We start from the raw sequence: 27,488 nt of genomic DNA, 5'->3' as shown, positions 1-27,488 counted from the left end.
GGTCCTGTGGGGGCTCGAAAGGGCAGAGACCGCTGCGGAGCTTTGGCCTGTGATGGGAGTCATGGGGTAAGGGCAGGCTTGAGGGGCCGACTGGCCTACTCCTGTTCCCAGTTCACCCGCCTGTGTGATGGATGGCTGTGCCCTGGCTTCTCCTTCTGGGCTTGGCCTCAAACCCTGGGACTCGTGTGCAACATGAAGGCCCGGGAGGTGAGGGGGCTGTAGCCGCGCACAGGAGCCCATCCCGACAGAACACTCGCCGACGCTGGTGCACCTCGAGTCGAGTTTATTGCGAAAGGAAGAGCCCAGGGTCCGTTTGGGAAGGAAACGAGGGAGACAGAGAGCCTGTGGAGCACCGAGCTGTTTGACTGGGTGAGCCTCACCATCCGCGCTTCCACACACCTCTTCCCCCTTACCTCCCCGCACCCCCAACTCCACCGACCCCATACACAAGGCACACAAAAGCGTGTTGAAAGGCATTTCAGTACAAATTATTCAAGGCAGACATTGAGGAGATTCTGTCCCTGTGGGCCAGGCTGGAGAAGGAGGGGCTGAATGGCCTGTTCCTGTGGAGGCCGAGGCCTCAATCGCTGAAGGAAATGTTGCAGCAGCTGTGGAAACGTCATAAACTGAAAAGCTGGGTTGAGGGAATGTGTAGGAAACTGTAGCCTTGGCATTAATACGTTTGGCCAATTCGGCGGGAGCCCCCTGAGAGTCCGCTCCGCGATCGCCCCGGGAGGGTGGGGGGCCAGGGGACTCCCTACGACTTCTGAAACTTCTGAGGCTGCAGGGACTCATAGGTTTCCATCTGCTGGCCGTGCAGACCCTGTGTAGGGGAGGGGGAAGAGAGAGAGAAAGGTTAGAGTGAGTGTTAGAGAGAGAGGGAGGGACAGAGAGAAAGGTTAGAGTGAGTGTTAGAGAGAGAGAGGGAGGGAGAGAGAGAAAGGTTAGAGTGAGTGTTAGAGAGAGAGAGGGAGGGAGAGAGAGAAAGGTTAGAGTGAGTGTTAGAGAGAGGGAGGGAGAGAGAGAAAGGTTAGAGTGAGTGTTAGACAGAGAGGGAGGGAGAGAGAGAAAGGTTAGAGTGAGTGTTAGAGAGAGAGAGGGAGGGAGAGAGAGAAAGGTTAGAGTGAGTGTTAGAGAGAGAGAGAGAGGGAGAGAGAGAAAGGTTAGAGTGAGTGTTAGAGAGAGAGAGGGAGGGAGAGAGAGAGAGGGAGGGAGAGAGAGAGGCAGAGAGGTTAGAGTGAGTGTGTGTGAGAGAGAGAGAGGGTAGAGAGGTGAGAGTGAGTGTTACAGAGGGAGGGAGAGAGAGAGGTTAGAGTGAGTGTTAGAGAGAGAGAGAGCGAGGTTAGAGTAAGTGTTAGAGAGAGAGGGAGGGAGGTTAGAGTGAGTGTTACAGAGAGAGAGGGAGAGAGAGAGGTTAGAGTGAGTGTTAGAGAGAGAGAGAGAGAGACGGAGAGTGACAGGCGCACAGAGAGAAAGACTGACACAAAGTGACAGGTTGACAGACAGACAGACATGAGAAATACAGACTGACGGAGGCAGACAGATACAGTCCGGCACACACAGACAGCGATATAGAGAGGGGAAATGGAGATAATGTCACACAGAGAGAGGGAGAGAGAGAGAGAGGGAGAGAGAGAGGGAGAGAGGGAGAGAGAGAGAGGGAGAGAGAGAGAGAGAGGGAGAGAGGGAGAGAGAGAGAGAGGGAGAGAGGGAGAGTGACGCAGACAGATACAGAGACAAAGTGAGAACTCTTACTGTGTAGATTCCTTCTTCTTTCTGCGTGGGGAGAGAATGAGGGAGGTCCACATTACAGAGTGGTATCAACATCACAGGCTTACTGCAGCCCCGACAGGGACAGCACAGGGTTAGGTACACTGTAAAGCTCTCTCTACACTGTCCCCCATCAAACCCTCCCAGCGACAGGGGCAGCACGGGGTTAGATACAGAGTAAAGCTCCTTCTACACTGTCCCCCCCATCAAACACTCCCAGGGACAGGGACAGCACAGGGTTAGATACAGAGTAAAGCTCCCTCTACACTGCCCCCCATCAAACACTCCCAGCGACAGGGGCAGCACGGGGTTAGATACAGAGTAAAGCTCCCTCTACACTGTCCCCCCATCAAACACTCCCAGGGCAGGGACAGCATGGGGTTAGATACAGAGTAAAGCTCCTTCTACACTGTCCACCATCAAATACATGCAGGGACAGCACGGGGTTAGGTACAGAGTAAAGCTTCCGCTACACTGTCCCCCATCAAACGCTCCCAGCGACAGGGGCAGCACAGGGTTAGATACAGAGTAAAGCTCCCTCTACACTGTCACCCAATCAAACCCTCCCAGCGACAGGGGCAGCACGGGGTTAGGTACAGAGTAAAGCTCCCTCTACACCGTCCCATCAAACACTCCCAGGGCAGGGACAGAGAAAGTACACATTGAAACTGAAATTTCGACTCACTGGCATTTCCTTCTGAGATTCCATTTTCCCCGGCTTTATTTCATGATAAATGTCCTTCCGAGGGCCACGGATTTCCTGTCACATCGAAACAAATTTACACATTAACCCCCTCCCCATTTACACACACCAGACAGCCTGTTCCCCTATCGGAGCGGGATTAACCCCCTCACACACCCCCTCCCCATTTACACACACCGGGCAGTCTGTTCCCCTATCGGAGGGGGATTAACCCCCTCACACACCCCCTCCCCATTTACACACAACGGGCAGCCTGTTCCCCTATCGGAGGGGGATTAACCCCCTCACACACCCCCTCCCCATTTACACACACTGGGCAGTCTGTTCCCCTATCGGAGGGGGATTAACCCCCTCACACACCCCCTCCCCATTTACACACACCGGATTTACCCCCTCACATGCTATCTGTTTGGCGGGGGGGTGGGTAGGAGAGTGTTTGTGCTGACTGACTGTACAGCCTATTTTCGTGTGAACATGGTGGGCTAATGTCGGAATCTGTTTGTTGATTGCCTTGTGGAGGCGGACACATTTCCCATGTTGTGTGTGTTCGCCTGTTTCTATCCTGTCATCCTGCCTGTATGTCTTTTCCTGGTCACCCTGACCCAGTCCAGGAACAGATCCAACATACTTGTTCAATTGAATAGCTACTATTCTTTCTTCTTCCTGGGGAAACATTACTTAATGATGCAAGAGAGGGGAGACAGAGCAGTTGACTGAGAAATGGAGGGAATCCAAGTCAGTGAGACTGGGACTAGGAGGCTGGCCAAGGGAGGGCAGGTAGTCTAGCCAAAGGAGGCAGTGAAGTCAAGGGGAGGAGGCTTATTGAGGAAGGCAGCAAGTCGAGGGAGGAAGGCTTACTGAAGAAGACTGGGAATCTGAGGGTGAGAAACTAGATAGGGTAGCATGTAGTCTAGGGTATGAAAGCTGATCAAGGGTGCAGGGAGTCCCTGGCAGGATGGCTAGATTATGGAGGGAATCTAGGGTAGGAAAGGTCATTGAGTCTTGTGTGTTGGCAGGGCAGGGATGGTGAGAGATGGTCCAAAGGAACAGGTTCTTGTGTGTTAAACTAAGTACTTGGAAATGGAGAGAACAGAGACAGTTAGAGGGGGAGTGGAATGCTTTAAAATGGCAATAGCATAACTGTTGGGTAGAGGGCCAGCATCGTGGCTCAGTGGTTACTTGGGACCTGTGTTCAATTCCACCCTTGGGTGACTGTGTGTGGAGTTTGCATGTTCTCCATGTCTGCGTGGGTTTCCTCCCACAGTCCAAAGATGTGCAGGCTGGGTGGATTGGCCAGGCTAAATTGTCCATAGTGTTCAGGGATGTGTAGATTAGGTGGGTTATGGGGGATGGGTCTGGGTGGGATTCTGTGAGGGCTGATGTGGACTTGTAGGGCTGAAGGGCCTGCTTCCACACTGTAGGGATTCTATGATCCATACCTCACACGTTCCTTACCTCATATTCCGATCCTGTGGCTGTTTCCTTTTTGCGCATCTGTAGCTGCATCCAGTAAAAGAGTCAGAGATTTAATAAACTTACTTCATGCGGACGCCTCAGACTCATTCCCAGCTCCCTCACACTGTCACTCAGTAACCCCTCACCCCCAACCCAGCGCCCTGTGTTACTGACTGTATCCCTACTGATGTTAATCCCTCTCCCTCACACTGTCACTCAGTAGCCCCTCTCCCCCCCAGCGCCCTGTGTTACTGACTGTATCCCTACTGATGTTAATCCCTCTCCCTCACACTGTCACTCAGTAACCCCTCTCCCCCCCAGCGCCCTGTGTTACTGACTGTATCTGTGCTGATGTTAACCCAGCTCCCTCACACTGACCACCCTCCTCTGGACCTCACCTTAAGACGGCAGTAGAGAGCTGTTAGCACAATTCCATAGACAAAGAGAACAGCGTCCAACACATAACAGATTTCTGGAGGCTGCAGCGCTTCTAAATGAAGAGAAAGGGAGGGAGATGAAGTCAGCCTCTTTTGCAAGAGCAGCTACATTTACAGTGTGGGTAACGCTGATTCCTCTCCCTTCCCTGAGGGAGACTCCACCTCCTCTGCCAGTAATTGACTGACTCGTCAATTTCTCATGACACCAAACTGTGAGGAAGGTGAGTTACTCACTGCGGGATTCCAAGCCTCTGATCTGCTCTTTTAAATGGACCCACCACATAAACACAGCAGCTATAGGAGCAGGTCAGAGGCTGGGAACCCTGCAGCGAGTGACTCCCGTCCAGAATCCTGCCCCACCATCTACACGGCACAAGGCAGGAGTGGGATGGAATACCGCCCCCCCCCACTTGCCCCTGGATGGGGGCAGCTCCAACAACACTCAAGAAGCTCGACACCATCCAGGACAAAGCAGCCCCCGCTCGATTGGCACCACATCCACAAATATCCCACTTCCTCCACCCCCCCCCCCCCCCCCCACCCCACCGACGCTCAGTCGCAGCACTGTGTACCATCTACAAGACGCTCTGCAGAGACTCACCAAAGACCCTCAGGGAGCACCTTCCAAACCCCACGACCCACTTCCATCCAGAAGGACAAGGGGCAGCAGGTACATGGGACCCCCACCCCCTGCATGTTCCCCTCCGAGCCCGTCCCCATTCTGACTCGGAAATATATCCCCGTTCCTACAGTGCCGCTGGATCAGGATCCCCGGAATTCCGTTCCTAAGGGGACACTGTGGGGCAACCTACGGCAGATGGACTGCAGGGGTTCAAGAAGGCAGCTCCCCACTGCTTCTTAAGGGGGCGCAAGTAGGGACAGGAGGCAATAAATGTTGGGGCCAGCCAGAGACGCCCACATCCACTAGTGAATAAATGATAATCCAATTTATCACTGTGTGTCTGGAGGTTCGATTGGGCGAGATCCACAGATGTACCTCCCTTAGAGGCTTCAGTGAACCCAGACAGATGTTATATTCATAAACAGTAACCAGTTATCACCCCTGGGAGTGGCTTTTCATTCCGAACCTTATTAACGAATTGAACTTTTCTTTGGAATATGGACTCATGGTGTGTAATGTCACTAATAGAGGTTACATTGTCATGCTCCCACAAGACCATAGAGCTGCTCTCTCATTAGAGAGAGATAATGTGGTGAGTTTAACCTGAGGGTCACCATGCCTCTCGGGGAGATGTTGAGAAGGACGTTGACGGAGGGAAAGACCCCATCCTGCTGGAATTTCACACTTTTTGAGGTGTGTTTTGCAAACGTTGGAACAGGGAAAGGTCTTTGTGTCAGGTCTGATCACAAAAGCCATAGAGCTACGATCGTCGTGCCCTGGAGAGGCATAAAAGGCAACAGTCTATTTTCATTTCTGGAGAAAGGTCCTGACCCGAAACGTCAGCCTTCCTGCTTCTCTGATGCTGCTTGGCCTGCTGTGTTCATCCAGCTCTACAAAGTATTATCTCAGACTCTAGCATCTGCAGTTCCTACTATCTCTGAGTCTATCTGCTAAATCTTGATGCAATTGTCCAGGGACCCAGGTGAGACCATATCTGGAGTATTGTGTCAGAGATAATGGGAACTGCAGATGCTGGAGATTCCAAGATAATAAAATGTGAGGCTGGACGAACACAGCAGGCCAAGCAGCATCTCAGGAGCACAAAAGCTGACGTTTCGGGCCTAGACCCTTCATCAGAGAGGGGGATGGGGGGAGGGAACTGGAATAAATAGGGAGAGAGGGGGAGGCGGACCGAAGATGGAGAGTAAAGAAGATAGGTGGAGAGAGTGTAGGTGGGGAGGTAGGGAGGGGATAGGTCAGTCCAGGGAAGACGGACAGGTCAAGGAGGTGGGATGAGGTTAGTAGGTAGCGGGGGGTGCGGCTTGGGGTGGGAGGAAGGGATGGGTGAGAGGAAGAACCGGTTAGGGAGGCAGAAACCTGTCTCTGCCTCCCTAACCGGTTCTTCCTCTCACCCATCCCTTCCTCCCACCCCAAGCCGCACCCCCCGCTACCTACTAACCTCATCCCACCTCCTTGACCTGTCCGTCTTCCCTGGACTGACCTATCCCCTCCCTACCTCCCCACCTACACTCTCTCCACCTATCTTCTTTACTCTCCATCTTCGGTCCGCCTCCCCCTCTCTCCCTATTTATTCCAGTTCCCTCCCCCCATCCCCCTCTCTGATGAAGGGTCTAGGCCCGAAACGTCAGCTTTTGTGCTCCTGAGATGCTGCTTGGCCTGCTGTGTTCGTCCAGCCTCACATTTTATTATCTGGAGTATTGTGTGCAGTTTTGATCTTCTTATCAGAGTGTCCCTCTGTCCTCTCTATCTCTATTTCTCTCTTTCCTTATCTTTGGCTTTCGCCTGTCCTCTATCCTTATCTCACAGTCTCGCAACCCCCAGCCTTCTTTCTCTCTCATTAGCTCACAGTCTCCCCAGTTGTCCAACACTCGCTCTCCTTAACTCTACTGTCCTCTCTCTCTCTCTCTCTCTTTCCCCTTATCTCAAAGTGTTCCCCCATCCTCTCCAACTTTATCTATCTCACAGTTTCTCCCATCCTCTCCCACTCGTGATCTCCCCATGCCCCTTTTCCCCTGTATCTCCCAGCGTCCTTTCTCCCTCCTTATCTCAAGTGTTTAACCCCATTCCCTCTTCTTCCTTATCTTTATCCCTCTCTCAGTCATCTCTCTCCCCACCCCCTCCCCTCGCTCTCCACTTCTGCACATCTTTGTTCATCTTGATGTACATCTCTCTTTGTCTTCATCCCAGTTTTGTTCACCCCTGCTCTGCCTGCCTCGTTCCTTCTCTCGGCCTCTTATCCCTTCCAATTTCTCTCTCCCTCTATCTCTCCGTCTGCCATTCTCTCCCTCCCTCTCTGTCTCTCCCTGAGTGTCGTGTCTCTCACTCTCAAGTTGGGGGTTGCATTTGGAACGCGCCACCGTTTCCGACTCAGAGAGGAACCCGCTGTATAAAAATATCATGAAAGCTGCAGGAGTGGGAAACTGCAAGAAGCTGGCTGGGAGCGTGACTAATCTATTCTTTGCTCGCGGCCCATTGCAAAATCAAAGATTCACCCAAAAGCGATGTTTGCAAATCCACTTCACTCCAACTGGGGACGGAATATGGATTGTTCTGGTTCTGGAGCTTTTCTTCGAGGAAGCTGGGCATCTTCAAGGGAGTGGCCATTCAGCCCATCGGGTCTGCTCCATCATGTTTCTCAACCTAATTCTCTTGCCTTGTCCTCGTAACCCTTGGTCCCCTTTCTAATCAAGAACCTATCTACCTCGATCTTAAATACGCACAATGGCTTGGTGTTCACAGCCCTCTGTGATAGACTTCCACAGATTCCCCACCCCCCTCATCTCACCGTTATCCCTTCACTCTCAGGCTGTGCCCTCAGATCCTAGTCTCTGCTCCTGGTGGAAGCATCCACTCTACCCAGGACTCTCAGTACTCTATAAGTTTCGAACAAATCCACCCACACATCCGTCTAAACTCCATCAAGTACAGACCCAGGGCCCTCAACCTTTGCTTGTATGCCGAGCCCTTCATCCCTGGGATTATTCCCATAAACTTCCCTCCAAGGCCAGCATGTCCTTCCTTCGATACAGAGCCTAAAACTGCTCGCAATATTCCCAATGCTGCCTGAACAGAGCCTAAGCAGGAAATCTCTGCTCTCGCACTCCCTTTGAAATGAATGCTAACATTGTATTTGCCTTCCTAACATGCAACTGAACCTGTACATTAACTGCGAAAGAATCCTGAGCTAGGACTCCCCAGATCCCTTTGTGCTTCAGATTTCCCTGTTTAGGAAATCTTCCTACATCCAGAAGGGGATTTCGCTGATGGTTGTATAATTCCAAGCAGATTAAAGACCAAATAACAGTTGGTGACTGGCAATGTACAGTTAGTGGTGGAGAGTGGGTGGAGGAGGGACAACCAGAGGTGGTTGTGTGGGAAGGGTTTGTGGGTAGTGCAATGGGCTTTATTGTGAAATTAGCTCCTTCGATGTCAAACTTATATCCAACAGCAATGGCCCACGGGCAAACACACGGCCCGCGCTTCAGCCCAATGGCTGTATCTGAAGGTCCGAAGGGGGCAGCCCGTGGAGACTGTGGGCAGTCAGGTGGAGGTCTGGTCAGGAATGAGTGAGTGAGTGAGGAGGGAGTGCAGGAGGGAGGAAGGTTCGGGAGGGGGTGGTGTGAGTGAGAGCCAGTGAGGGTGGGTACAGCAAGCAGTAGTGGGGTTTCAACTTTTGGTTGGAAGTGGGCACAACGGCACAGATGGAGTGTGTGTGAGCTGGCAGAGAGAAAGGGCTGGCATTTAACTTGTGGAGCACAGAATGGCATTAGCCTTCTTGTGATACTTGTGGGGACAGCCTGCGTGGCTATGTCACACCAGGCTGGCATGATTTGACATGCTGGGGGCTCAATATATCACCCGAGACATTGGCACAATCAAGTCCTGGCAGAGGAGGGTACTTCTGTAACCAAGTGTGATTGAAATGTTAGCGTGCCCTGATGCATGCAGCTATGTATGTGTTTGTCAGAATTATGAAACTGTATAACAGTGCATGGGAAAATTCACTAAAACCGAAGTGGGAAATCTTTCACAAAACGCTCCAAAAATAACACTCCCAGCTGAATTTCATAACGATTCAGCCCCCTGCGTCTCTGGGAGGGGGGTGAGGAGAATCACATTTGGTCCATGCTCTGTAAGGAAACGTTTGTGCGCTCATCAGCTAAGAAATTAACGAGTGAAGCAAGGAGTGATATCCACTGGGGTTGAGTATGCGTTAAGGATGTTGAAGGGGAAACTGTGCGTTGAAACTGTCATTTTGCGGTTTATGACAAGATAGTCCCATGCTGTCACACAGCTTTTGTTGGTTTTGTTTCGTTTGTGCAATAAACTTATGTTCTGTGGTTGAGAGTACGCTGGCAGCCTCTTGTGTGGTCACTCACTGAATTTATTCAATGGCAAGCACATTTCAAAATTTGCGAGATGCTGTGAAGGTGAAAATAAAAGCAGCTTCTCATAAGGATGAAATCATTATCCAATATTTAGTGCTGAAAGGAGGAAAACTTGAAACAGATGCAAGAGATTGCAAAACTGGAGAGAGACAAGGAAATAGGATGTAAACGTCCTGAATTAGGAAAAGAAAACAAAGTTGGACCACTTGACTTGACCAGTGAGGAGGCCTAACAGGAGAACAAATAAATTGACGATGATTTTTATTCCCATGTGGAATTTAGAGCCAGAGTCATAGAGATGTACAGCACAGAAACAGACTCTTCGGCTCAACTTGCCAATACTGACCCGATATCCTACATTAATCTGGTCCCATTCGCCAGCATTTGGCCCATGTCCCTCTAACCCCTTCCTATCCATGTCCCCATCCAGCTGCCTTTTAAATGCTGTAACTGTACCAGCCCCCACCACTTCCCCTGGCAGCTCATTCCATACACGCACCACCCTCTGTGTGAAATAGTTACCCCTCAGCTCCCTTTCCCCTCTCACCTTTAACCTATGCCCCTCTAGTTTTGGACTCCCCCTACCCTGGGGAAACACCTTGTCTATTCACCCTATCCATGCCCCTCCTGCTTTTATAAACCTCTATAAGGTCACCCCCTCAGCCTCCGACGCTCCGGGGAAAGTAGCCCCAGCCTCTCCCTGTAGCTCACACCCTCCGACCCTGGCAACATCTTCGTAAATCTGTTCTGAACCCGTTCAAGTTTCACAACATCCTTCCTGTAGCGGGGAGACCGGGATTACACGCAGTATTCCAGAAGTGGCCCTAACCAATGTCCTGTACAGCCGCAACATGACCCTCCCAGCTCCCTGTACTCAATGCACTGACCAATAAAGGCCAGTGTCCCAAACACCTCCCTCACCGCCCTGTCTACCTGCGACTCCACTCTCAGGGAGCTATGAACCTGCCTCCCACCAGGTCTCTTTGTTCAGTAACACTCCCCAGGACCTTCCCATTAAGTGTATAAGTCCTGCCCTGATGTGCCTTTCCAATTCACATTTATCTAAATTCATCTCCATCTATTTGCTTTAATTAGAAATCTACCTTCTGTGCCTAAAAACTACAGAGAATATAGGTGAAAGATATTTTGCCTCATTTTGAATTTCAATGCAGAGAAATGTGAGATAATGCATTTTGGCGAGAGAGACAATGTAGGCTCAATAAAGCAACTTTGATGGGTGTACAGGAGCAGAGGGACCTTGTGGTGCATGTGCATGATTCTCTGAGGGTGGCAAATTGAAACAGTTGTTGAGAAAGTTTACAGGACCCTTGGATTTATAAACCGAATTATAGAGAATAAAAGCAAGAAAGTGATGCTCTACCTCTACAAATCCTGGTCAGACTACATTTGAAGCATTGTGTTCGGTTCTGGACACCTTATTTAAGGAAGGATGGTAACATGCCAGAGACATTTAGTTGAATCCCCACAGTGTGGAAACAGGCCATTCGGCCCCAAAAAAGTCCACACTGACCTTCTAAAGACCATCCCACCCAAACCCATCCCGTAACCCAATCTCTGGATTTCCCATAGCTAATGCAACCAACCCGCACATCCCCGGGCACTATGGGACAATTTAGCATGGCCAATCCACCCTAACCTGCACATCCCTGGGCACTATGGGACAATTTAGCACGGCCAACCCACCCTAACCTGCACATCCCTGGGCACTATGGGATCATTTAGCACGGCCAATCCACCCTAACCTGCACATCCCTGGGCAATATGGGATCATTTAGCACGGCCAACCCACCCTAACCCGCACATCCCTGGGCACTATGGGACAATTTAGCACGGCCAACCCACCCTAACCTGCACATCCCTGGGCACTATGGGACAATTTAGCACGGCCAACCCACCCTAACCCGCACATCCCTGGACACTATGGGACAATTTAGCACGGCCAATCCACCCTAACCTGCACATCCCTGGGCACTATGGGACAATTTAGCACGGCCAACCCACCCTAACCCGCACATCCCTGGGCACTATGGGACAATTTAGCACGGCCAACCCACCCTAACCCGCACATCCCTGGGCACTATGGGACAATTTAGCACGGCCAACCCACCCTAACCCACACATTCCTGAGGAATATGGGACAATTTAACCTGGCCAATCCACCCTAGCCTGCACATCTTTGGACTGTGGGATGAAACTGGAGCGCCCGGAGGAAACCCACGCAAAGAGAATACGCAAGCTCTGCACAGACAGTTACCCGAGGCTGGAATCGAACCCTGGTCCCTGGCGCTGTGAGGCTGCAGTGCTAACCACTGAGCCACTGTGCCGATGTCTGATGGTGCATTTTGGAAGGTCAAGTACAGATGGAAATTATATAGTAGAACCCTTCGGAGTTTTGATACGCAGAGGGATCTGGGTGTGCAGGTCCACACATTCCTGAAGGTGGCTGTGCAGGTAGATGAGGCAGTGAAACATGCCCCTGGCAGGCTTGCCTTCAACGGAAGGGGCATTGAATATAAGGAGAGACGAGTAACGCTGCAGCTTTGCAGAACTTTAGTTTGGCCACATTTGGAATATTGTGTGCAGTTCTGGTCACCACACTACCAGGAGGATGTGGATACTTCAGAGAGGGTACAGAGAGGGTTTACCAGGATGTTGCCTGGTCTGGGGGATTTTATCTATGAAGAAAGATTGGATGGAATGGGTTTGTTTTCACTGCAATGTAGGAGGTTGAGGGGCGACCTGATCGAAGTTTATAGGATTGTGAATGGCATGGATAGAGTGGAAAGTATGAGGCTTCTTCCCAGGGGGAAAAGTTACAAGGGGACACAGGTTTGAGGTGGGAGGAGGTGGGGGGGGTGGTGTTTAAAAGAGACATGTGAGACATGTTTTTCACACAAAGGGGTGGTGAACACCTGGAATGCGGTGCCAAAGGAGGTGACGGAATCAGGCGCAATAGCAGCACTCAGGAAACACTCGGACAAATACGTGACTGAGAAGGGAACAGAGGGATCCTGTAAGTGAAGACAGTTTTACTATGGAAGGACGAGATGTGTCAGCGCAGGCTTGGAGGGGCTGAAGGGCCTGTTCCTGAGCTGTACTGCTCTTTGTTCTTTATTCTTTGAAACAGTTAATGATGATAGTCAATGCTTGAGCTCGGCCTTGAAGATTATCGATTACAATGTAGGACTTTAAGAAAGAAATTTTAGCAGGGATTTTGCAGTGTGTGCAAAGGAGAAAGAGAAGTGCTATGGGATCAGTGTTTCTGACCACTGACGACAGAAGCAAATTTTGCAGACGTCAGGGAAACTGGGATTGTGAAATAAGTCAGAAATAGAATTCCAGCTAACTACAAGATTTACTTAGATCGACATCAAGTCTCAAAAGAGAAAGTGCGTGCTCTGAAAACAAAATCTCTTGAGTCAGAAACGAAAGGAGCAATGTAAACGGGGGCAGAAGAAATTAAAAAGTGAGGGGAGCACAGGACCATGTTCTGTGAGACACCCATGAAACTCCACATTGTTACGGAGATGGGGAAAAATAGTCACATGGAAATCCAGCAAGATCCGGACCGTAGAAGGTATCATTTTTAGGGAGTAGTTAGAAGGATTGCAAACTAACAAAGGAGAAAGGCTAGAATCCAAAACGTTGTAGAAAAAAAATAACATTGCAATAGAATTGGGTATACTGTAGCTGGTTGTTGGAAGATAAATGGAAAACCGACAGCAACAGTAATAGAGATAACAAGGTGTAAAGATGGATGAACGCAGCAGGCCAAGCGGCATCAGAGGAGCTGATGTTTCGGGCCTCGACCCTGCTCCTGTGATGCTGCTTGACCTGCTGTGTTCATCCAGCTCTACACCTTGTTGTCTCAGATTCTCCAGTATCTGTAGCTGCTGCTATCCCTGAAGCAATTGTAACAATTCCTCAGCAAAAGAGGCATCAGAAAACTGGAAGGATATGAAAACTGTTGGCAGTGATATAGATGGCTTGTATTTTCTCAATGATGAAGGATGAGATAGTTTAGGACAATCAAGAAAAGTCAGCTATGTGTATTAACAAAGAGAATTCGAAACATTTTATTTCCTTACTCTTCTGGGAGGGAATGCAATGAAGTCAGTCACTGATGTTTTTGGTATAGAAGCCCTACAGTGTGGACGAACGCTCGGCCACACTGATCGTCCAAACAGTATTATAGAGTTATAGAATAGAACATTACAGCACAGTACAGGCCCTTCGGCCCTCGATGTTGTGCCGACCTGTCATACCGATCTCAAGCCCATCTAACCTACACTATTCCATGTACGTCCATATGCTTGTCCAATGACGACTTAAATGTACTTAAAGTTGGCGAATCTACTACCGTTGCAGGCAAAGCGTTCCATTCCCTTACTACTCTCTGAGTAAAGAAACCACCTCTGACATCTGTCCTATATCTTTCACCCCTCAATTTAAAGCTATGCCTCCTCGTGCTTGCCATCACCATCCTAGGAAAAACGGTCTCCCTATCCACCCTATCTAACCCTCTGATTATTTTATATGTTTCAATTAAGTCACCTCTCAACCTTCTTCTCTCTAACGAAAACAGCCTCAAGTCCCTCAGCCTTTCCTCGTAAGACCTTCCCTCCATACTAGGCAACATCCTAGTAAATCTCCTCTGCACCCTTTCCAAAGCTTCCACATCCTTCTTATAATGCGGTGACCAGAACTGTACGCAATACTCCAAGTGCGGCCGCACCAGAGTTTTGTATAGCTTCACCATAACCTCTTGGTTCCGGAACTCGATCCCTCTATTAATAAAAGCTAAAACACTGTATTCCTTCTTAACACCCCTGTCAACCTGGGTGGCAACTTTCAAGGATCTGTGTACATGGACACCGAGATCTCTCTGCTCATCTACACTACCAAGAATCTTACCATTAGCCCTGTACTTTGCCTTCCGGTTACTCCTACCAAAGTGCATCACCTCACACTCGTCCGCATTAAACTCCATTTGCCACCTCTCGGCCCATCTCTGCAGCTTATCTATGTCTCTCTGCAACCTATAGCATCCTTCGTCACTATACGTTAGTATTCCATCCACACTCCACCCTGCAATTTCCACGGCTAACGCACCAATTCCTACACATCCCGAGTAATGTAGCGTGGCCAGTTTTGCGCATCCTCGGACTGTGGGAGGAACACCCGAGTGAAGCTCACACAGGCACAGGGAGAATGCACAAACTCCATACAGGCAGTTACCTGAGGCTGGAATTGAACCTGGGCCCCTGGAGCCACAAGGCTGCGGTGCTAACCACCGAGCCACCAAAGGCAAAAATGATACATAGTACACAAAGCAATAGCCTGTGGCATTATCACTGGACTGCCAACCCAGAGACCCAGATAACATTCTACAGGCCTTTCGAATCCTGCCGCGGCAGATGGTGGAATCTGAATTCAATAAAATATCTGGAATTAATCTAATGGTGACCGTGAATCTATTGTCGATTGTTGGGAAAAACCCACCTGGTTCACTGATGCCCTTTAGGGAAGGAAACTGCCATCCTTACCTGGTCTGGCCTACATGTGACTCCAGACCCACAGCAATGTGGTTGACTCTCATCTGCCCCCTGGGCAATTAGGGAACGGGTAATAAATGCTACCCTGGCCAGCAACACGCTCATCCCATAAATGAACAATAAGAAAGTATTCAGCTCATCTTCCGAAATAGAAAGGCAACTGATGGATCCCGGATCGAGAATTTTATGCAACGCAACCTAATCAATTGGTAGTTCCTCTAAGTGATGCGATGTAATTTTATAAGAGACTCACAAAATGTTGAATCAAGATATGAATTACCCAGAGAAATACAATCAGATCAAGGTTCAAATCTTATGTCAGAAGTATTTGTAAAAAAGATAAGTTATTAGAAAATGTGACAATGTACCTCTTTGGCCTCCTGTCTGCAATCTCAAGGAATTTGAAAACAGAGGACGGGAGCAGAGGAACAGGTCCTTCGGCCCACCATGTCTGTGCTGACCATGATGCCATTCTAAACTAATCCCATCTGCCTTCACATGATCCATGTCCCCCTATTCCCTGCCTCTTCATGTGTGTCTGAGTAAATGCCTCTTAAACATTGCTATTGCATCTGCTTCTACCACCTTCTCCCACAGTGCACTCCAGACGCCTACCACCCACTGTGTAAAAACACTAGCCTCACACACCTCCCTTAAACTTTCCTGCTCTCACCTTAAACTTTTGCCCCCAAGTATTTGACATGCCCACCCCGGGAAAAGTTGCATCCATTCATACCTCTTATAATTTTATACACTTCTACCAGGTCGCCCCTCAGTCTCCAGCGAAAACAGTCCAAGATTGTCCACCCTCTCTCCTTGTAGCTAATACATCCCCATCCAGGCAACATCCTCGTAAACCTCTTCTGCACCCTCTCCAGAGCCTCCACATCCTTCCAATAGCGTGGTGACGAGGACTGCGCACAATACTCCAAATACAGCCTTAATAAAAGTTTTATACATCTGCAATATGACTTGCTAACATTTATACTCAGTGCCCCAACCGATGAAAGCATGCACGCCATAAGCCTTTTTTACCACCCGATCCACGTGCAGGGAGCTAATCGCTTGCACCCCAAGACCCCTCTGTATATCAATGCTCCTCAGGGTCCCTGCTATTTACTGTATACTTCCCTCCTGCGTTTGACCTCCAAGAATGTATTCCTTCCCCTCCCCCATTTCTGAAGAAGGGTCCAGACCAAAACGTCAGCTTTCCTGCTCCTCTGATGCTGCCTGGCCTGCTGTGTTCCTCCAGCTCCACACCTTATCACCGCACACTTGTCTGGATTAAACTCCATCTGCCATTTTTCCACCCAACTTCCCAACTGATTTATATCCTGCTGTATCCTTTGATGTCCTTCTTTACAATCCACAAAACCCACCACTGTTTATGCTGTCTGCAAAATTACTAATTGACTGCCTACATTTTCAGCCGAATCATTCATGTTTATTACAAACAACGGGAGTTCCACTGATCCTTGAGGAACACCGCTGATCACAGGCCTCCAGTCAGGAAAGCATCCTTGAAACCTTAAAAGAACGTGACTGGAAGTTATCGCCAGCCACATCTTGACGATTGGACTTAAGGAATACCCTTGTTACTGTTTGCCATTAGGGATGCACCTAATGAGTCCACAGATCAGTCCATTTCAACTAATAATATGGACATGAGTTGCAAGGAAACCTTAAATTGATTGAAGAAAAAGTTACAAATCAAAGCTCAGAGACTATACTTTCAAACTATGTGTCAGTTTCAGAAGTAAAAGCCAACCAAAGTAGGAGCTGGTCAAAATGAATTTGAAAAATGTTCATCAAACGATGAAAGCTAGAGCTGATAAAAAGGCCAATGTGCAAAATTATGTTTTTGTTGCAAAGGCTTGTGTGTTGTTTCCTGTCTCTTGAGGATCCATTAAAAACAATGTTCGCTGCAATTTAGAAAATCAAAAAGAAACTCCACAATGTGAAGTACGTGGTGAGTTCTCCAGACGGAAGGATAATTCAGTAGGTGTGCAATGTTAATGGATGGGAGAAATACTAAGGGGGTGGGGGGGGGGGGGGGGGGACAGTGAAATAGTCTGTTTTAGTGCTGACGTAAATGGATGTAAAATGAAAACATCAGTATGATGAGAAACAAAATCAGAAATTGAAAATTTAAAAGTCAACCCTCCCATGATCAAATTGTACAACATAGAGGAGCTTGAAATATTATGCTATCTCCCAGCACAGACTTATAAAAGCTGTTATAGAATCATAAATAAGACAGGAGAAATCCTCATGCTTCAAGGTAAATACAATGTGGACTGCGTAAGATGTTAATATAGGAGATGCTTTACCCATAAATCAACATCATTACAGACTCAACCCAAGGAAATTAGTGGAACTGAAGGAAGAATTTAGGCTCCCAATTGACAATTGTATTATTGAAATAATTAGCGCTCACCCTATTGTGATTGTGTCTAAAACACTGACTGCCAATGGATTTATCGCAAGGTCAGCGTGGTGACAATGACAGAGCTTTATCAGATTCCACAATTACAGGGTAGTAATGACGCTGGCAGAAGTTACCTCTAAGTTCTGGCTTCTCCATCTTTGTCTCACCTAAGGCGTGGTGACCGTCAGTTTAAACCACCACAGTTCCCTTCCTCTCCAATAATGTCTCAGTCTCTCTAATGAGAGAGCAGAAACATGGCGATGTCATCTTACTTCTCTGACTATTACCTGCCAGCAGAAAGCTATGACAAACATTTAAACTGGCTTTAGATAGAACAAAGATCAATACAGCACAGCGACAGGCCTTTCAGCCCCTCTAAGCCTGTGCCGACACATTTTGCCCTTCCATACGAAAACTGTCTTCACTTACAGGATCCATATCCCTGTGTTCGCTTCCTATTTGAGCATTTGTCCAAGTGTTTCTTGAATCCTGCTTCCAACACCTCCTTTGGCAGTGCGTTCCAGGCACTCACCCCACTTTGTGTGAAAAACATCCCCCAGCCACCCCCCCCACCCCCCACTAACCTCAAGCCTGTGTCCCCTCGTAACTGACCCTTCCACCCTGGGAAAAAGCCTTATGCTTTCGACTCTGTCCATGCGATTCACGATCTTATAAACCCCCATCAGGCCGCCCCTCAACCTCCTGCGTTCCAGGAAAAATAAACCCAGCCTATCATCGCGAAAATCCCCCCCACACCAGGCATCATCCTGGTGAACCTTTTCTGTACCCTGTCCAAAGCAAGATGGCAGCAGGATGGGTCGGTCCATTTGGAGCTCCTCTCTGCACCCCAGTTCCCTTTCCCCTTTCCTCTCTTTTTCTCTTCTTCATCTCATTCCTCTCTGCAGTAGGTCTATTCCACACCCCCCCGCCCCCACATATCCTGCCTTTATATACACCGGCCTCAGGAGTTGGCCCGTGACTGGGAGCCATGTGGGAGAGAGCTGAATGCAAGCACTGTGCCCTGTAGTGACAGCAGATCAAACGTGGGCTGAAGGGTCAGCAGGGGATCAACAGTGGGGGGGGGGGGGGGGGGGGCTCACCGGTGCGGGCGGTGACGGTGAGGGGGGTGATGGTGAGGGTGACGGTGAAAGAGGGTGACAGTGAGCGGGGGTGACGGTGCAGACGGTGATGGTGAGGGGGTGGGGGGGTGACAGTGAGGGGGGGGTGACTGTGAGGGGGGGTGAGGTGAGGGGGTGGGGTGAGGGGTGAGAGTGAGGGTGGGTGATTGTGAGGGGGTGACGGCGAGGGGGGGGTGACGGCGAGGGGGGGGTGACGGTGAGGGGGGTGACTGTGAGGGCGGTGACGGTGAGGGGGGTGACGGTGAGGGGGGTGACGGTGAGGGGGGTGACGGTGAGGGGGGGTGACGGCGAGGGGGGGGTGACGGTGAGGGGGGTGACGGTGAGGGGGGTGACTGTGAGGGGGGGTGAGGTGAGGGGGTGACTGTGAGGAGGGTGATGGTTAGGGTGGTGATGGTGAGAGGGAAGACGGTGATGGTGAGAGCCCCCACGGGTGTCCCAGTGAATGGAGCGGTGCTTGCACTGCTGCGGAGATGGGACTTGGGGCCCTGAGAACTGGAGTTCCCTCTTTTTCTTGCTCACCTTTTGGCTCTGCCACAACCATCTAATGATGGCTTTTGTAACCAAGTGGGTGCCAGTGAGTGAAAACGCTGCCCAGTTTCTCCGTTTTTATGTATTCCTCTGCATCGTACATGCAACAAATGAATAATAAATAAATAAATAACCAAACAAAGCATCCACATCCTTCTGGTAATGTGGTGAGCTGCAATAAATGGTGATAAAAACTAAAAGAACTGCGGATGCTGGAAATCAAGAACAAAAACAGAAGTTGCTGGAAAAGCTCAGCAGGTCTGGCAGCATCTGTGGAAGAGAAAACAGAGTTAGCGTTTTGGGTCCGGGGTGACTCTTCCTCAGAACAGTCATGAGGACGGGTCACAACACCCGAAATGTTAATTCTGCTTTTCCCTTCACAGATGCTGCAATAAATGGTGTTGCCGGGCTTTTGTAACAGGGCGAACGGATGGAGATTGGACAGATTATTTATCACGCAAAACACATCTGGGGGCAGCGTAAGTATGGTGGAGAAAGAGACGCTGAGTCCAGTATTGGATTTATGACATGGTAAATTCCATCTGTTCATCAACACCACAGGGACTATTTTTAACAGATGAAAACCAGCTCACTTTCCTGACAGCTGAGACCGGTTCTATTGGGATTTAAAGCTCAGCCATAGTTTGAGAGGCTCTGCACGATATGACAAAACACCAGCAGGGAATTTCTCAAGAGGAACTATGGTGAAACAAATGTTGTGATAAACATGGACTTCTCTGCAACATGTTTGGGACAGATATCGTCACATTCACTGGAAAATGCAAACAGCAAAATTCAATGAAAATTAAACGTGAATCAGAACTGAGGGAGCGGGCACTGTCGGAGGGTCAGTGCTGAGGGAATGGGCACTGTCGGAGGGTCAGCGCTGAGGGAGTGGGCACTGTCGGAGGGTCAGTGCTGAGGGAGTGGGCACTGTTGGAGGGTCAGTACTGAGGGAGCCCCGCACTGTCAGAGGGTCAGTAAGTACTGACGGTCTAAACTTTGTGATTTTAATTTTACAGAATCGTTTCAATGCTCATCGAGCTTATTGAACCCACTGCGTGTGCAACAGCTTTCGAACTGAGCATCATATCTATGTTCAGTCTTTTCCCTTTGCCCCATATGCTTGCACGCCTTTTCCACCCTATTACATGCCTCCTCAGCCCCCGGCGTTCCAGGGAAAATAGCCTCAGCCTCTCCCTGTAGCTCAAGCCCTCTAACATCCTCGTAAATCTTTTCTGAACCCTTTCACGTTTCACAACATCCTTCCTGTAGCAGGGAGACCGGGATTACACGCAGTATTCCAGAAGCGGCCTCAACAACGTGGTGTTTGTATTTGGGATGCACTGCCTGGGAGAGTCGTGGAGGCAGATTCCATTCGAGGTTTCAGAAGAGAGCTGCAAGTATATTTGGAAGTGATGGATTGAGAGGGCTACGGAGACAGGGCTGGCTGGGTAGATCTTTTGCGAGCTTGTATGGACATGTTTTGTCGAATGGCTGTACTGTAAAATTCTATGTTTCTAAGTGCCAAATTGGCCATGATCCTATTGAATGGTGGAGCAGGCTTGAGGGGCTGAATGGCCTACTCATGAGTTCCTTTCCCTTATGGATCACATTCCAAGTCATTGGTACTCCATAACTGGCTGATCACCCTCCCTTAGTCTCCCTATGACATCGCGCTCCCAGGGGGAGAGCATGCCCTTCTTGGTCATGCGAATGGGCCACAGGATAGTCTGTTTCCCCCCAGCCCCCGATGATTATTGCTCTTTTCTCTCTTCCTTCCCTCAGTCAGGTCCTCAATTTCCCCTCATATGACGGGCCACCGGCACCACTTCGCTGAGCTGTGCTACCATCACTTGCTTTTCCGTCCCCTTCCAAAGGAGTCTGCCTCAGACGAGTTTCATTACCCGCTGGGATTGACTTTTCCTCATTCTCGGTGTTTCTCAGTTAAATCCAAGAATAGCGACATCTTTCCAAACAAGAGACTTTTCTGATTTGCACCAACTTTTAAGACAATCGTGAACATCCATCGCCCAGCAATGAAATTATTGTAAAAAAGTGTCACTCCCACATGTACACTTCAAACACTGCACTGCGCTGCCTGCTTTTAAATTCACTCAGGGGATGTGGCTAGGCTCAGCAGTTACTGCCCCTCCCTAATTGCTCAGAGGGCAGTCAAAGTAATTGCATAGTCCCTGGGGTCAAACGTAAGGCCAGACCAGGACAGGGCAAACAGAATTCCTTCCCTAAATCACATCAGCGAACCAGGTAAGCTCTCCCAGCAATCACGATGCTTCCAAATTTTTGGTCCAGTTCAAATTCCACCATCTGCCACTGTGGGGTTCAAAACTAGGTCCCTCGGAATATTTCTGGGTTAATACCCTTGAGATACACCATTGCAGTAACCCTTGCTCAGGTCACCCTTAAATTTCCACGTTGAACTAAATTCCCAGGTCTCTCATCCAGGAAAAGACTCCCCTACACCAGAAGTTAAAAACCCCTTTATTCGCCAAGCTGCGAGGAGGAGCCACTTTTCAGTTTGGCTTTGTGCTGGAAGCAATTTCACGCGAGGGTTTCATGTTATTTATAGGTAAGGTCACGATGGACCAGCTGCAAGTTTAAGGAGGGCTATTTTAATGTGCAAAAAGGCTGTTAGTTTGTGGTCAGACTCTTAGCTTCAAACTACAATGGAACTCGAAAAAGACCTTGACAAACGTTCCTCTTACTTTGAAATCGCCAGATATACTCAATAAAAACCGAAAGGACTGCAGATACTGTGAACGGCTGTGAGGAAGGGTCCCCGCACCCGAAATGTTATCTTTGGTTTTTCTCCTTCACAGACGCTGCCAGGCCCTGCTGAGCTTTTCCAGTAACTTCTGTTCAGGTGCTAGGCATACTCACTCAGCCTCGGACTTATTCAGGCAAATATTACTCACACAGGCTAAACATCCTCCCCGATCTCGCTGTCCATGAATTCAAATTTGCTCTAGTGCCGCACTACCTATCCTGCCATTACGTTCCCTTTATTTTCAGTTTAAAAATGGAAGCTTTACTCTGCATCTAACCCCGTGCTGTCCCTATCCCTGGGAGTGTTTGATGGGGGACGGTGTAGAGAGAGCTTTACAGTGTATCCGAACCTGCTCCATTGCTGAGAACACTGGGTCGACAGCATACTGTGGTCTCACAGTTATTAGCTAGACGGAGCATTGCGCCAAAAACTCACATTGGCGGAGGACGGAGCTGTAATATACTGCAGAGACAGACAGGAGGCTGTGAACCCAGTGTGACCCATTTTTGCTTTTTCCAGCATCTGCCATTTTGTAGCAGATAAGAGGGTCTGGTCAGAGCCTACAAAGTTCTGAAACTGATACCATTGAGAGGCATTTTGAAACGGTCACCTTCCTCTGGCTCATCCTTTTCCCCATATCCCAATTTCTCCTCCTCAGTACCTCTATTATCTCACTTCCTCAAACTCCGCTCACTCCAAACCCCACAACCATCCCGATTCTCAACACAGCTCTTCACCCTGCCTCTGAAATCGCTGACCTCCAAACCATCACCTCACTTGTGGATTCACGAATACCAAAAGAATGAGTATTTTCCCTCCATTCCTTGAGCCTGATTCTCCATTTGATGAGGTGAGGAATCTCTGACAACGCCACAGTCCCACCTCTCGCCACCTTCTTTAAAAACATTCTCTCGCTCGCTGCCTTAAAATATATTCAAAGCCTCCACTTTCCTCCTCAGGTTGGAGAGTTTGAAGTGTAGGGAGAGGCTGGGGATCCACAAAAAATAGCTCAAACCCCTCCTCAACATTATCCTTCTGACCACGTGGCACTCCTTCGGCGCTGACCCTCCGACAGCGCGGCGCTGATTTGACTGCAGGTGGGTAAGACTTAAATAAAACATTTTGCCGTCAATCACGGGTGGAATTAATTGTGTTTTATTTGTTCACATGAAGCAAGTCCACAGGACTGAAGCACAATCTGCATGCTCTTGGTGAAATAGTTCAGGACAGAAGTCTGGAAGAAGCCATGCTGGACTCAAAATATCTGTTTCTCTCACCACAGCAGCTTCCAGATCTGCTGAACCTCTCCAGTCACTCCTGTCCATTTCAAATCTGATTTAAAACAGTACACTTTTTTCCCTCCAGCAGGTGCTGCAAACTCTGACTTTTCACTGACAAGAAAGTGAGCTGTCACAAGAAAACCAGCCACCCTGCACCTCTTGCAAGCCAGTGGAAGCATCTGGAGAAGAACAACTGAGGTGCAAAATTCAGAACAACACGAGGATCATCTCAACAATGTGAGATTGGGAACCAAAGAATAGCCCAACCAATCTTCCTTTGGCTTAAGCTATATATTCCCCCTGAGTCTCTAAGCCAAATGGATACAGAGGTTAGAGTTTTAATTTGTCCATATTTAACATGTGGGAACTGTTCAAAGGTGTGCTGATGAAAGTTCAGGATTGACATGTTCCAGTAAGGAAGAGGGATAAGGATGGCAAGGTATGGGACCCCTGGATAATGAGGGAAGTTGTGAATTTAGTCAAAAAAAGAGGGAGGTGGAAGAGGAAGGCATATGTAAGATTTAGGGAACTAAAGTTAGACAGTGAAGAATACAAAGGAGTAGGAAAGAATTCAAGCAGGGAATTAGGAGAGCAAGAAAAGGCAATGAAATGACCTTGACAAATTGGGTTAAAGACAATTCCAAGGCATTCTGTAGATACATTATAAACAAGAGGATAACTAGCGAGAAGGTAGGAACACACGAGAATAAAGAAGGGGACTTGTGCTTGGATGCAGAGGATGTGGATGAGATCCTCAATAAGTGCTTTGTATCACTCTTCACCTGGGAGAAGGATATGGAGGTTAGTGCAATTTGTGTGGGAGCTTGCGAATATGCCAGGGCATTTTGAGATCCAGAAAGAAATGGTGTTGAGTCTCTTGAAGAGCATTAAGGTGGCTAAGTCCCCAGGGCCCGATGGGATCTAGCCCCAGGTTAGTGTGAGAGGCAAAAGAAGGGATTGACCACAATGTTTATATCCTCACGAGCCACACAAAGTCCTGGAAGACTGGCGACTGGCCATTGCTGTTTCCGCTATTCAAGAGGGGAAATAGGGATAAGCCAGGAAACTCTAGACTGGTGAGTCTCACCTTGGTGGCTGGGAAGCTCCCAGATAGAATTCTTGGGGATCGGATTGACACACATTTGGAAAAATATGGCTTTATGCAGGGCAGATGTCTTACTGACTTGATTTTTTTTTCAGGAGGTGATAAATGAGAGTGACAATGGATGTTGTTGACATGGATTTCAGGAAGGCTTTCGCAAGGTCCCTCATGTTAGTCCCATCCAGGAGATTAAAATGCAGGGGATCCACAGTGACTTGGCTGCTTGGATTCAGATCTGGCTCGTCTATAGAAGGCAGAGGGTAGTGGTGGAAGAGTGTTTTTCAGGCTGGAGGGTTGTGATAAGTGATGTCCCACAGGGATCCGTACTGGGACGGCGGCTGTTTGTGAGGTGTATAAATGACTTGGATGAAAATGTGGATGGGTAGGTTAGGAAGTTTGCAGGCGATGCCAAGATCGGTGAAGCTGTGGAAAGTGCAGGTTGTCAAAGGATAAGAGCGGGATGTGGATCGGAGCAGGAATGGGCAGGATGGAGTTTAATCTGGGTAAGTGTGAGGTGATGCACTTCGGGAGACCAAATATTCAGGAAAGGCATAGAGTTAATGGCAGGACCCTGAACAGCATTGATGTCCAGAGGGAACTTGGGGTTCAAGTCCATAGCTCCCCAAAAGTGGCCACACAAGTCCATGGGGTGGTCAAGAAGGTATTGGGTTTGCTTTTATTGGTCAGGGAATTGAGTACAAGAGACAGGATGTCATTTTTCAGTTTTCTAAGATTTTGCTCAGGCCGCACTTAGAGTATTGTGTTCAATTCTGGTCGCCCCATTACAGGAAGGATGTGGAGGCTTTGGACAGGGTGCAGAAGAGGTTACCAGGACGCTGCCGGATTACAGGTCGGAGCTGTAAGGGGAATCTAGGTGGCTGTTGAGGGGGGACCCTAAAGAAGTGTATAAAAGTATGAGATGCATAAGATCGGGTTGAGAGTCAGAACCCTTTTTCCCCTCCCAGCCCCCTGAAAGTTGAAGTGACTAATACTGGGGTGGGTATGTATTGAAGGTGAGAGGGGGAAAGTTCAAAGGAGATGGGGTGGGGGGGGGGGGGAAAAAAGAGTTATTTTACAGACAGTGGTAGGAGTCTGGAACACGGTGCCAAGGGGTGGTGGTGGGGGCAGATACAATAGGGGTGTTTAGGGTTTTTTTTAAAACTAAGCACATGAATACACGAGGGATGGAGGGCTATGGACCAAAAGACAGGCAGAAGGGATTGGTTAATCTGGCATCATGGTCAGCACAACATTGTCGGCTGAGGGCCCGTTCCTGTTTGTAGCGTGATAACATCTCTCGAATAGATTGATCGGAAGATAAACAGACGTCGTGATCTGGCTCATTGTTTCTGCGAAACCGGGCCTAAAAAAAGGTGAATTGGAGAGCACATACTTATTCGAGAATCTTTAGCATGGGGTTTGATTTCAAGCATACTTGTATGGGCAGGTGAGACTTAAAACGTCCCAGAGGGTCGCAGGCCGACCCCTGGCCTGGTCACCAGGCAGGGAGGTACGGACTCTGCTGAAATTGGACACAAAACTGACAGGAAAGTGCGAGGAGCGTTTATTAGACAAAATTCTCCCCACATGCCGCTCCACTGCGGCTCTTCGGCCCAGTTTTCAGGCCTAGCTTCTGCATGTTGCAAGTGACCAGCGCCCAGCACAAGAAAAAAAAAGAGTCATAGGCATTTCTGTTCCAAACTCAAAGCATCAGTTCTTATAACATAACGAGCGTGCGCGTGCTGAGCGGGCTTGAGCTGGGTCCAGTGTGAAACTTTCAATTCTGGCTCCTTTCAACCCCAGTCTGCACAAGTGAAGACCTTGAATTTTGGAAAGCCGACAGGGGGAAAGAGACCATTCGGCCAGCGCGAGCCCATTGCCAGAACACCACCCACACTGCACTCCCGCCATTTGGCTAATCCCTTCTCAGACAATTCCCTTGATTTTTGGAAGATGCCTGCTTGCGCTGCCGTCCCACCACCAGCAGCATGTTTGGGATCACACTGCATCAAAACATTCCACCCCCATCCCCATCTCTCCCACCGGCCTTTGGACCCTGCTCCAGCTCCCAATCCTCCTACCGCTCCGTTCCCCCTCAATGACTCTTTCAAAATCCCTCCCTTGTTTTGATTGAATCAATCCAATGCCCCCTATAGCCTTGTCTGCTCGGAGGCCACTGAAGCCCTGTCCTCTCAATTTTCCCCACATCATCTCGGATTTGTGTAGGTGGCTTTCAAATCACTTCATAAGACCACGGCTGGAACAGCTTTTACAGAGTTACATCAGAGCCAGACAAAGAAAGGAACAGAGATAGGGAGGGGGTGTAGCTGCTGGAAGAGATTGCAGTGATAGGGAAGTCTGTACAGGCCTCAAAATAAGGAAAAACATTTTAAAGTTGAGGCGCTGTGAATGGGGAGCTGATATCGGTCAGAGGCGGTGTGGGCAGTGAAGTTTCCGCCAACTAAGGTGGGTTATCTCACCCACATTTCCTGTGCCCAGCACCATTCCTGTTAAAGCCACTGTCTGTCTGTCTTAAGGCTTATCAGATCAACCCCACGCACAATGATAACACTTTAAATCAACTGAGCAGAGGGAGACAGGAACAAATGAGGAAAGGGCAGGTGGGGGGGGGGGGGGGGGGGTGGAGAGGGAGAGAGAGAGAGACAGGGGGAGAGAGAGAGAGACAGGGGGAGAGAGAGAGAGAGACAGGGGGAGAGAGAGAGAGAGAGACAGGGGGAGAGAGAGAGAGAGAGACAGGGGGAGAGAGAGAGAGAGACAGGGGGAGAGAGAGAGAGAGACAGGGGGAGAGAGAGAGAGAGACAGGGGGAGGAGAGAGAGAGAGACAGAGACAGGGGGAGAGAGAGAGAGAGAGACAGGGGGAGAGACAGAACGATGGGGTTGGGGAAACATGGAACTGGATCACTGACCTGCAGGAACAAGCTGCAACAGAAGCACGAAGGCCAGGAGGAGCTGCATGGCAGACGGGTTTCGCAGAATCCTAATGCACGGTTTCACAGAGAGCGGACAATCTGCTCCGGTCTGTGTACAGTGGGCTGCAGGCTGCCTTGTGTGAACACAGAAGGAAGTCCTTCAACAGGCAGTGGAACTGACCAGTCGGCATGTGGCCAGACAGTAAACAGGAAGTGGGTGGGGGAGTACAGAGAGGCAGGAGTGGGTGCTTGGGGGGGGGGGGGGGGGGTGGGGAGAGAAGAGAGCGGGGTGAGGGAGCAGGCTTGGGTGGTGATGGGGAA

The 27,488-nt window shown here is 49.3% G+C and overlaps 1 protein-coding gene across 1 annotated transcript; it reads right to left on the bottom strand.

Annotated features, from left to right (window-relative positions):
• Positions 1-266: 266 nt before the first annotated feature.
• fcer1g (Fc epsilon receptor IgFc epsilon receptor Ig) lies at positions 267-27,406 on the bottom strand. The gene is made up of 6 exons (XM_048525473.2): positions 27,165-27,406; positions 4,327-4,418; positions 3,929-3,973; positions 2,456-2,530; positions 1,756-1,776; positions 267-823 (listed from the first exon to the last, which is right to left on the bottom strand). Exons 1-6 carry the CDS (start codon positions 27,211-27,213, stop codon positions 758-760), a joined length of 348 nt encoding a protein of 115 aa, XP_048381430.1. The 5' UTR covers positions 27,214-27,406; the 3' UTR covers positions 267-757.
• Between the last annotated feature and the right edge of the window lie 82 nt (positions 27,407-27,488).

This window comes from Stegostoma tigrinum, chromosome 46 (genome assembly GCF_030684315.1).
Source record: "Stegostoma tigrinum isolate sSteTig4 chromosome 46, sSteTig4.hap1, whole genome shotgun sequence".
NCBI lineage: Eukaryota > Metazoa > Chordata > Chondrichthyes > Orectolobiformes > Stegostomatidae > Stegostoma > Stegostoma tigrinum.
Note: the sequence above shows the minus strand (reverse complement) of the source record. Positions and strands in the feature narration are given on the sequence as shown.